This window comes from Macrosteles quadrilineatus, unplaced genomic scaffold, assembly GCF_028750875.1.
Source record: "Macrosteles quadrilineatus isolate MER2022 unplaced genomic scaffold, UCM_ALF_1.0 Scaffold_4__1_contigs__length_99947679, whole genome shotgun sequence".
NCBI classification, from domain to species: Eukaryota; Metazoa; Arthropoda; class Insecta; order Hemiptera; family Cicadellidae; genus Macrosteles; species Macrosteles quadrilineatus.
This window is the reverse complement of record NW_026542597.1, coordinates 13,607,448-13,619,622: the sequence shown is the minus strand read 5'-3', so window position 1 is coordinate 13,619,622 and position 12,175 is coordinate 13,607,448. Positions and strand designations below refer to the sequence as shown.

The 12,175-nt window shown below is 32.7% G+C and overlaps 1 protein-coding gene across 1 annotated transcript; it reads right to left on the bottom strand.

The window, feature by feature from the left end:
* Positions 1-1,866: 1,866 nt before the first annotated feature.
* LOC128993403 (uncharacterized) lies at positions 1,867-7,997 on the bottom strand. The gene is made up of 2 exons (XM_054417292.1): positions 7,927-7,997; positions 1,867-2,902 (listed from the first exon to the last, which is right to left on the bottom strand). The coding sequence occupies exons 1-2, from the start codon at positions 7,931-7,933 to the stop codon at positions 1,884-1,886; spliced, it is 1,026 nt and encodes a 341-aa protein (XP_054273267.1). The 5' UTR covers positions 7,934-7,997; the 3' UTR covers positions 1,867-1,883.
* Between the last annotated feature and the right edge of the window lie 4,178 nt (positions 7,998-12,175).

Here is a 12,175-nt window from a genome sequence, read left to right as displayed (position 1 = left end):
AATATTTATTCTATATGTCCATCATGAATGCATTATCATTTAATAGGTTAAAACCTTACCAAAGTAGGTTGTCATAATTATTTACCAAAGCTTCATCAATTTTATTTATGTTTAATATTATTTGCAAATCTATATATAAAGCCAAAAGTACCCATGAACTTTTGAGAAAACTACAAGTCACACCCCCATAAACCATATACTTAAAATGTTCGTCATGACGAGAAACCTTGCGCAAAATTATCCATTATTTCATAAGTTGCCCTATAAGGTCATAATTGCTTTCCAAAGGGAACTTTCTTTTTACCTAATGTTAAAAATACCTCAGCTGTTATTATTTGTTTGTATTCTGCTTTGTTTATTTAATCTTAACTTAACCAATCAATATTTTTATTAATACTAATAATGTAGTAAAATATGGTGGAGCCCGTAGGTAACAGCTAATTGATATAACCATCTTTTACAACAAATACGTTTCCATTTATTTATTTTTAGTCAATGAGAACACAAATCAATGAAACGCCAAACATCTAGAGCAAAACCAGTCTAATTTTGTCTGTAGATAGTTTACTCCCTATTGATAAAATACGTATATTTAATGTTTCAATAAAGTTAAGGGAAAATAAATTGACAGCCAAATTAAAAACTACTCCTTCACTACTCGGTTTCCTCTACCTTACCATGGGTATTGAAAGAAATCAATAAGTATGCATTAAATATATGTATAACATAAAATGTAATTTGTGTAAAAATTTATCTTATTTAGTAAAGGTGTTGAGGTGAAGTAGTGCATTTGGTTGGTAAAGTTAGGTGGATGTAAAGGCCGTGACCCGAGACGATCCTTGAGGGTCTTAAAAGCTTCCATGTGACGTAACTTCAATGAAATACTCTTAGCATGTCGTTGGGGGTGAAAAGTACTTGACCAACATAAAATGTGTGTTTATTATCTCTCCAGATAGATAGTAGGTAAAGATGGTGCAAAAATATTAAACAAGGATTAGCAATATTTTAGAGTATTTTAAAATCAAAGCATAGCAGTGAAATTCAAAATATTTTAATATTTTAAAACCAAAATCCCATTGATCATGGTTTGTAAAAAATTCAAATGACTGATGAGTGATGCAAATTAAACTGACTTACTTTGTAATGAAAATAAAATAAATATAAGTTTTTTGTTACCTTAGAAACCTTGTTACCTAACTGTAATCTCAGACACTATTAGAATTTGAGAAAACATTAAATGGGATCTTCAATTATTTTCTTATGTCATTCAAAAATATCAACCCCACCTCTTTTTAAATGGCCGCCATTTTCCAAAATGGCGGGTAACTTTAAAACGTCTTACAGGAACCCTTATATTTTATGGTAATTTTATAATTTAGAGGTAATTTAAAAACGTTTTTATAATTTACATATTTTCTCTAAATATACACGTTTACGAGCTACAGCGTGTTACATTTAGGAAAAAGTGGTTTTTATAGTCCTGTTGCTCTAAACGAGTAAGTTTAGAGAAGAAATGCAAAGAATAAAATAAGTCTTAAAATTGCTTCTAAATTCTAACTGTATCATGAAATACGTCAAAATATGAATTCCATTTTTTCAAAACAATAGTGACTAACCTTGGAATTTCATACAAAGTTCCATGTATTTTATGTTGGGTTTACTAAAAGGTAAGCCACATGGCAAATATTTATAAGTTTATTGCTCATCTGCAAACAAACTAGAACCAATGCATTTTTATTTCAAAAACCATCTAATCTAGAATTTTTTTATTTAGTTACTCAGATAGCATGAATAAATAACGAATTCAACATAAAGAAATTGTCTAATGTAAAATTTACTAACGGCATAATACAAATCTAAACGCATCCTACATAAACACCATCCTATGAAGGATAGCCTCCTGGCCCTGCAGTAGAAGTTTCTGCAGCTGCAGTAGTTGTTTCTGCAATGGTTGTAGTTTCTGCAACCGTCGTCGTCTCTGCATCAGGATAAGCCTGTCTCTTCACTATAGGTTTTCTCTTCATCATGTTCCCATTCTTCTGCCTATCCTGAATCAATCCACCCCAGCTATTGCCAGACTCATGTCTACCCAGAATACTGTTGATTCCTTTGCCTACATTCCCTAAAACTCCGCGGGTAGCGTTTCCCGCTTTTTGTATTCCTGAAACTTTGGTTACATTGTTTAAACTCTGTTTAACCGGTTTAAGTACACCTCCAACTACTCTGTTTGCTACAGTTTGGTTATTTTTATTGGAGTTCTGTTTAACTGCAATTCTAGTACCATTGTTGACATTTTGCTGTCTGTCCGTCACTTTATTTATTTGTTTTCCGACTAATCCTGTTAAATTTCCAATTGTAGATTCTGCTACTTTCTGTCTGTCTTCAACTTTATTCTTCTTCACTGAATTGTTATCCTTTTTAGAATTTCCTTTGGATTGTTGCCTTTCAGCAATTTTATTTCCTTCCCCCACTTTGTTTCTGTTTTTCCTTTGTGCTTTATCTTCAGTACCAGTTGAATTTCCTTTTTGTCTATCTGCAATATTTATTCTGTCTGCTATCTTGCTGTTTGTTATTCTATTGCTTAGGCCAGTTGTAGCATTGCTGATGGCTTTCTCTATATTTTCGCATCCAAGTCGTTCTAGTAGCCTTTGCTCTCTATCCAAGCGTCTTCTATTGTGTTTTTCTAAGTTAGTTGAGATTCCAAGGTCAAGACTTCGGACAGCTCCTGTCACGGCAGATGTGAGATTCCCAATTCGTTGACGTATTTCCGAGCATCTTTGTTTCTCAAGACTTGTATGATCTTTTTCCAACTTACTGTCTGTTATGCGATGCCTTTTAGAGTTCCTAGCTGCACAACAATGTATTTCTTCAAGCACCAGGCAGAGGCACAGCAATATTGGGACTGGAACATTTTAGAATGAATAGAAATTTGCTAACTTAAACAAAAGTACATGAGGTTTTGTACCAAGTTACGTGTTGTAGGTGTAATGTATTTTCTTCACAGACCAAACAATACACGAGTCTTCTCGTCATCTGCACAGCCAAAAACCTGTTTCATACAACAGTTCCAAACATATATTACTCTAAATTCCACAAAGCCAATATATCTACAATAAAGAAGTAAACATAATCAAATAAATGCTGCAGCGGCTCATTGATAGTTAAATTAATAAATTAACACAACATGAAATTGATCAAACCTGTGTGGGTAAACACTAATAAATTATCTTTAAAAATAAATATTATTAATAATTTCATATCTGATTCACATATATCTTTATCTGAATACTATATCATGGGATGTATTTTGTCTAAACTTGTCCAGAGCAATAATATATAGCCCTTGTTAAAAACGAATTGTCTAAAAAGTAATACAATTCATTACAATTTTTTTATTGGTATGTCAAAATTATTCAACAAAACGATGGCTGAATTTAAAATACAATGTGTGTTTGTTGTCAAGAATACAAATAATACCTACATATTTTTAATAATGTTACGAATAACATAGAAACAGTGTGGTAGCAGATTCCAATAATACAGGGTCAAAAACTGAATTTGTGCAAAAATAAGTTAATAATCATCAAAATGTCTTTATGACCAAACTCACATGTTGAACATACAAATTGAAACTAAAAGGATTACAATTACAGTATTCAAGTTAAATTATAAGAAGAAAACAGAGCATTGGTGAGGACATTCCAAATTTCAATTGTTAGACTACTTTCTTCAGCAACTGTTTCAGGCTGAAATGTCATCACATATTCAAATAACTGTTCCAAAATTATTAATCAATTTAAGTTATTGAATATGCCATGTATTTGAATTAAATCTTTTAATTCGTGGTCTGCATAAAACCCCACTCCTGTAATTGTAATTTTTCTATGTTAATATCGTCAACACTTGGAAAAAAACTAAAATATCGCATTAAATGCCTACAACAGCTGTTTTTTTTTTTATTATAAATTAGACATGCTTGGAAAAGTTAACGACAACAAGATAATAGAGAAAAAGAGAAGTTTTTTATCATTAGGTAGTATGGCCCTTAATCAAGTAAATAAAAAATACCAGACTTTTATGGGTCTAATCCTTCTCTGTATTGAAAAATGTCCTTGCGTAAACCTGTTGTACTGTCTTTATGTAGGCTACAAATGCAGTCTCCTTATAAAAAAAATTCAAACGAAACCTGCGTAAAATAAAATCTTAAATACTTGCTGACACTATAACATTAGGTCCGTGAAGTTGGCGTACTCATATTAGCGTATCCACTTTTGATCATACCGATCGTTAGTTCATCGTTAGTTCTCGATAGTTCCCAATTTTTTCGTTAGTTCTCAAAAATAAAAAAGTTATAGACGATAATAAGTGGGTACGCTAACTTCACACTACCGGGTTCTAGCGCACGCCGTTTTCTGATGAGAAATGTTTACATCTATATATCAATCGTTAGTTCTTCGTTAGTCCTCGATAGTTCCCAAATTTTTTCGTTAGTTCTCAAAAAATAAAAAGTTACGAGGCATACAAAGTGGGTACGCTAACTTCACAATTGTACAATTTCCAGCGGGCACAGTGTTTTTACTATAATTGCCTATATCTATATACCAATCGTTAGTTCCTCGTTAGTTCTCGATAGTTCTCCAATATTTACGTTAGTTCTCAAAAAATAATAAAGTTACGAGGCATACAAAGTGGGTACGCTAACTTCACAACTATACAATTTCCAGCGGGCACCGTTTTCTGACTATAAATGCTTATATCTATATACCAATCGTTAGTTCTTCGTTAGTTCTCGATAGTTCTCCAATATTTACGTTAGTTCTCAAAAAATAAAAAAGTTAAGAGGCATAAAAAGTGGGTACGCCAACTTTACAATTATAGAATTTCCAGCGGGCACAGTTTTCTGAATAAAAATGCTTATATCTATATACCAATCGTTAGTTCTTCGTTAGTTCTCGATAGTTCTCCAATATTTACGTTAGTTCTCAAAAAATCAAAAAGTTTCGAGGCATACAAAGTGGGTACGCCAACTTCACAATTATAGAATTTCCAGCGGGCACAGTTTCCTGAATAAAAATGCTTATATCTATATACCAATCGTTAGTTCTTCGTTAGTTCTCGATAGTTTTGTAATATTGATGTTAGATCTCCAAAAACAAAAATGTTATCAGGAATACAAAGTGGGCACTCTAACTTCACAACTATAGAATTTCCAGTGGACACAGTTTTCTGACTATAAATGCCTATATCTATATACCAATCTTTAGTTCTTCGTTAGCTCTGGATAGTTAAAAAAAATGTACACTCAATCATTCTTTCAAACATTCACAGCATCGTTCTAAAACAGTTTAGAAATACGTATAAAATTAAATGTGTTAGATTATTAATATATTCCGAGAATAAATATTTTTATCTCATGATAAATTAGTTATAATAAAATAATTAATTAAAATTTTGTTTAATGATTTGCAAAAAGGGGGTTTTATTCAAGTTCCATGCCTATAGCCGGCTCCAGACTGTACCTACGGTCGCAAGTAGTATGACAGCAAATGCTCTTGCTCGTGTTTTCCGTTCATTGCCGGTATTTTTGCACACATCAAAGTGAACGAATATTTTTGCCATTCCCGAAACGAACAGTTATTAGGAAAACAGCACATGTGTGCAGACGTTTTACTCGTTAATCGGCGAATAGCAAGACAGCTAGATCGTTGAACGGCAAATATGTCGTGTTTTGGGAGTGGCGCATGTCTGGAGACAGCTTATTTTGTTGACGGAAGAACTTGGAATGGCGTTTGACACGGCTAAGGAAAAGTTGAAAATCACTCTAATCTAGTAATATAGGAGTTTCAATATCTAAATTCATAACAAACTCTCCATATAATAAACATTTTAAAATACATTTAGATTTACATATGATAATTTGATTGATGATTTAATATAATATTAAGACCTAAAGGAAAGAAGGAAATGTACAACAAATGTTAAGTTTGAAATGTGTATGTAATATTAAATTTAACGTACTTAATTGGTCTTCAGTAGTTGATTGAAACTTGTATAATTGTGAAGTCAGCGTACTCACTTTGTATGCCTCGTAACTTTTTAATTCTTTTGAGAACTAACGTAAATATTGGAAAACTATCGAGAACTAATGAAGAATTAACGATTGGTATATAAATATAAGCATTTTTATTCAGAAAACTGTGCCCGCTGGAAATTCTATAATAATTGTCAAGTTGGCGTACCCACTTTGTATGCCTCGTAACTTTTTAATTTTTTAAGAACTAACGCAAATATTGGAGAACTATCGAGAACTAACGAAGAACTAACGATTGGTGTATAGATATAAGCATTTATAGTCAGAAAACGGTGCCCGCTAGAAATTGTATAGTTGTGAAGTTAGCGTACCCACTTTGTATGCCTCGTAACTTTTTGATTTTTGAGAACTAACGTAAATATTGGAGAACTATCGAGAACTAACGAAGAACTAACGATTGATATATAGATATAGGCATTTATAGTCAGAAAACGGTGCCCGCTGGAAATTGTACAATTGTGAAGTTAGCGTACCCACTTTGTATGCCTCGTAACTTTTTGATTTTTGAGAACTAACGTAAATATTGGAGAACTATTGAGAACTAACGAAGAACTAACGATTGATATATAGATATAGGCAATTATAGTAAAAACACTGTGCCCGCTGGAAATTGTACAATTGTGAAGTTAGCGTACCCACTTTGTATGCCTCGTAACTTTTTTATTTTTTGAGAACTAACGAAAAAATTTGGGAACTATCGAGGACTAACGAAGAACTAACGATTGATATATAGATGTAAACATTTCTCATAAGAAACCGGCGCGCGCGATAGAACCCGGAAGTGTGAAGTTAGCGTACCCACTTATTATCGTCTATAACTTTTTTATTTTTTGAGAACTAACGAAAAAATTTGGGAACTATCGAGAACTAACGATGAACTAACGTTTGGTATGATCAAAAGTGGATACGCTAATATGGGTACGCCAACTTCACGGACCTTATAACATTTGGTTGAATAGACTTAAGATGTTATTTAAGCATAAACATGACTTACAAAACAAGGTAGGACGTTTGTTTCGTTGACCTTATTTTTTAATATTAAACAAAACATGTTAACTTTTAGTAATTAAATGTGGTTTCATAGTTTAAGGCAAACAATTTATAGTCTCTCACTAGTGACTGCTAGTGAGTTCGACTACATTTTGAGTGGTTTAGTTTAATTTTTACTGTACGGTTGATCAAAGACAACTAGTAATTTTCCAACTTTGAAAAATTACAAAGTCTCCCTCGGGTACTTTTATTTTAATGTTTTATTACATTAAAGCAAAACTAATAAAAAGTTTTTTTTTTGTTTTGTTCTTACATGCAAGATTATTTCAAAACAAATGTTCTTTTTTTTTGCTCGTATCTACGCCAGTGGCATTTTTGTAATGAAGTGTGAAGTCAAACACTTTTAAGGGAAAGCGGTCCAAACCTATTAAAGTTTTGTGAATGTGCCGGACATTGAACCCGTCCCTCCCGCACCGAAGTCCGAGACGCTAACCACTAGGCTAACTACACACCCAATTCTTTATGTAATGATAAATAAACCATACTACTAGATAAACACGGTACAAGTTATATTGAACCGGTAAATTGTGAATAAATATACCATTATGTAATATATTATCAGAACATACTAAAATCAATAGATCTTAGTTTATTTTTTTGCATAAGGTTACACTTACATGACAATAAATAAACAAATAGACGGATAGAAAATAATCCATAAAGACGTTTTTAGTTACTAAAAATAAATCAGTATGTATATTTTGTTGTTTTAATGTTTTGAAATGTCCCAGCATATTTTAGCTTATTTTTAGGCATATATAAACGATACATAAACAAGAACTTACTTTTCATTTTGTACTGAAGTTGATGAGAGGAATGCAGGAATGTCTAGTCTAGACAAGTTGCTAAGGCAGACTTAGCCTTGTTACTGGCAATTAAAAACATGTACTGACTTAAAACAAGAAACCTGAACACAGCTTGATAATAGTACAAGGGGATTATTGAGGTCATGATTATAATGAACAAGTACTGATAAAACAAGGTCGAAATACATAGAGTTGTTAAGAAGGAAAACATCGCTAAACAGAAAAATGTACTTTTGAGGTACCGTAACTACTTTTTTTGAATAATGACGACGCCGACGACGGTTGTTTTCTGTAATTATTGTATTTGGTGCTAGTTGTTTCAATTGAATTTTTTGTAAACACTAAAATAGTTAAGAACGAGTATTCTTGTTTAGTTTATTTTATAATCAATTTTATTGTGTTAATACAAAGAAAATAGATAGTGAACAAACACGTAATGTAGCCCTAAGTAAACAATGGGATAGGTAGGCCTACTTTTAATAACTTTCTTACCTGTATTGTACTGCTGTCCAACTGGTTAGAGATGTATGGCACATCCAAAAATGTTTAATGAGTTTGGTCGGATTTCTATCAAAATCATTTGTGATTCTGACATTCAAAGCTACAATTTTAATCACCAAATTTAAACACTAATAAGTAAATTTGTTTTTGTGTCCTAAAACAATTTATTTTACTAGGTTTATTTTAGTAGATCTGAATTACAGCGTGGATGAGAACAGTTGGTTCAGGGTCATTGCCCTTTCTTACAACACATACCGATTTAAATTCCTTTCAATCGCAGATCGAAAAGAAAATTGTATAATTTTCATAAAAGTTTCGCAATATTAAGAAGCAAAGATACGAAAAAACTCGAATAGACAGTGGCTTCCAAAAGCGACAACATGCTTTGACAAATAAGACTTGTCGCCAGTAGTGTCATAGTAACAGTTCACCGCCAACAGCTGTCGGGCAGATGTTAGCAGATGTTACAAAGTTAATTATTTTAAAGGGCATTCGGAGGAAATTACGTAAGAGCAGGTGGTTTTGGTCGTATGTCACTTGTGACGTATGTGGGTACTGTTTTAATTGTTTAACGAGCGAAACACAGTTTATACAATTAAATCATGGATTTAGTTAAATTCATAGTCAACAGTACTGTGTAGTATTCTAGTAAGGTCAGCGGGGCGCGGCGCGTTGCGGCATGGGTGACTCACTGCTCGCCGCGGAATTGGGTTAGTTGGACGGACGAAAGTTTGGTCAGGGTCGCGGCCACGCCCGACCTTGTTACTCAACCTTCGCGGAGCTGTACCCAGATTTGGATCGTATCCACACAGTTCGCGTTTGGACGTAGTGGCGGAGTGTTGCTATCTGTACGGTGCTGTGTCTATCGTTAGCTGTATCGTGTGCTCGCGTGTGTTTTGGAACTATGTGATATAGCAGCTTTATCTTGTACCCACAAATGAGGTAGGCCTAATGTAAAACCAAATATAATTCTTATCTTATGTTAGAGGTCCTAAAAAAATAACGTAAAATTAAATATTGTTTATATATTTTTAGAACAATTAGTAGTAGTAGTATATTACGGGTTTTGGAGACCATGTTTATATTTTGTTAAATAGTTTGACAGATTAACCTTTGTGGTCAAAATATGTTTATATAATGGAGTCTTTAGAAAGACTGATACCTTTTGTACGTAAATTATACCCAATTCCATGTGTCCTGACTTGTGTGAATCAAATAAATTAGCTTTCCATCTTCAACGTCAGGAGGATTTGATACGTTTAATTGTGTCGGAAAGCAAACCTCTAAAAACTTGTTGTCATAAAAGAAAATAAATGTTTTACCATTTTCGTTTTGTCTTTGTTCTACTAATTGATAATGTTTGTTTTGTAACAGATATTTAAATGTTACTTTTTCTGTTTCTATTGGACTTACTATTTGAGGAAGCTTCATTTCTTGACATATGGCTTCGGGTGATAATTGATTAGAATAATTTGATCCTGATGCATTTCAATGTAGTGGTAATTTAATTTGCTTCTGAAACTTTAGACGTAGTGACATTGACTTGCGAAAATTGCTAGTTTTAGAAGTAGTAGATTTCTTTAAATTTTCTTTTATTCTCTTTAGTTTATCTTGTGTGATTGTACTTGGCTTATCCATAGTTAACATCAGAACAGAGCTAGCATATGTGAACAGTCTTCGTTGAAGGTTCGACACTGAATGATGTGATGTTGGAGGTTTGGAGACTTCCTTACTTAGTAGGTAGAATTACCCGACAGTAGGGAAATTTACCCGCGAAGCAGGGTAAACCTCCCGACCGGCCCCCTCCCAACTGGCTCGCGGATAAAAGTAGTGGCAGCGAACGGACTGTAGTCAGTCTCACCCAACTGGCACAGCTGACTGGTTGAGTGTAGACTGACTGACTTTTGATTAAAACCTTTCGTTAGATTTGGCCAATCTAACTTAATGTTTTAGTCAAATAGCATGTGCTGCATGTTGTTTTTTTTAGCTTGTATCTTAGATGGTTTTACTTTATGGAGTGCATCGTGTCTTTGGTACTTGAATTGCGCAGAGTGTTGTATTTTTTCTAATCATGTGATATTTCAGCTAACAAAGGATAAAGAAGTCCCCCATTAAAATGAACACTCTTTTGTGACTGTAAATATTCTATATTTAAAATTTAAGTTGACCATTTTGTAATTAGTTGAGAGGTCCAACGGCCTGCATACTATTCTGCATTTGGTTAAATTAAGTTTTAAACTTTTGTTGTCATTGGTAGTTTACTTATGTCAGCTAACAATGAAAACTTTCTTGTGACTATAAATATTCTATCTTTAAAATTTAAGTTGACCACTTTGTAATTAGTTGAGAGGTCCAACGGCCTGCATACTATTCTGCATTTGGTTAAATTAAATTTTAAACTTTTCGTTGTCATTGGTAGTTTACTTATGTCAGCTAACAATGAACCCTTTCTTGTGACTGTAAATATTCTATATTTAAAATTTAAGTTGACCATTTTGTAATTAGTTGAGAGGTCCAACGGCCTGCATACTATTCTGCATTTGGTTAGATTAAATTTTAAACTTTTGTTGTCATTGGTAGTTTACCTATGTTAGCTAACAATGAACACTTTCTTGTGACTGTAAATATTCTATAATTAAAATTTAAGTTGACCATTTTGTAATTAGTTGAGAGGTCCAACGGCCTGCATACTATTCTGCATTTGGTTAAATTAAATTTTAAACCTTTGTTGTCATTGGTAGTTTACTTATGTCAGCTAACAATAACACTTTCTTGTGACTGTAAATATTCTATATTTAAAATTTAAGTTGACCATTTTGTAATTAGTTGAGAGGTCCAACGGCCTGCATACTATTCTGCATTTGGTTAAATTAAATTTTAAACTTTTCGTTGTCATTGCTAGTTTACTTATGTCAGCTAACAATGAACCCTTTCTTGTGACTGTAAAGATTCTATATTTAAAATTTAAGTTGACCATTTTGTAATTAGTTGAGAGGTCCAATGGCCTGCATACTATTCTGCATTTGGTTAAATTAAATTTTAAACTTTTCGTTGTCATTGGTAGTTTACTTATGTCAGCTAACAATGAAAACTTTCTTGTGACTATAAATATTCTATCTTTAAAATTTAAGTTGACCACTTTGTAATTAGTTGAGAGGTCCAATGGCCTGCATACTATTCTGCATTTGGTTAAATTAAATTTTAAACTTTTCGTTGTCATTGGTAGTTTACTTATGTCAGCTAACAATGAACCCTTTCTTGTGACTGTAAATATTCTATATTTAAAATTTAAGTTGACCATTTTGTAATTAGTTGAGAGGTCCAACGGCCTGCATACTATTCTGCATTTGGTTAGATTAAATTTTAAATCTTTGTTGTCATTGGTAGTTTACTTATGTCAGCTAACAATAACACTTTCTTGTGACTGTAAATATTCTATGTTTAAAATTTAAGTTGACCATTTTGTAATTAGTTGAGAGGTCCAACGGCCTGCATACTATTCTGCATTTGGTTAAATTAAGTTTTAAACTTTTGTTGTCATTGGTAGTTTACTTATGTCAGCTAACAATGAAAACTTTCTTGTGACTATAAATATTCTATCTTTAAAATTTAAGTTGACCACTTTGTAATTAGTTGAGAGGTCCAACGGCCTGCATACTATTCTGCATTTGGTTAAATTAAATTTTAAACTTTTCGTTGTCATTGGTAGTTTACTTATGTCAGCTAA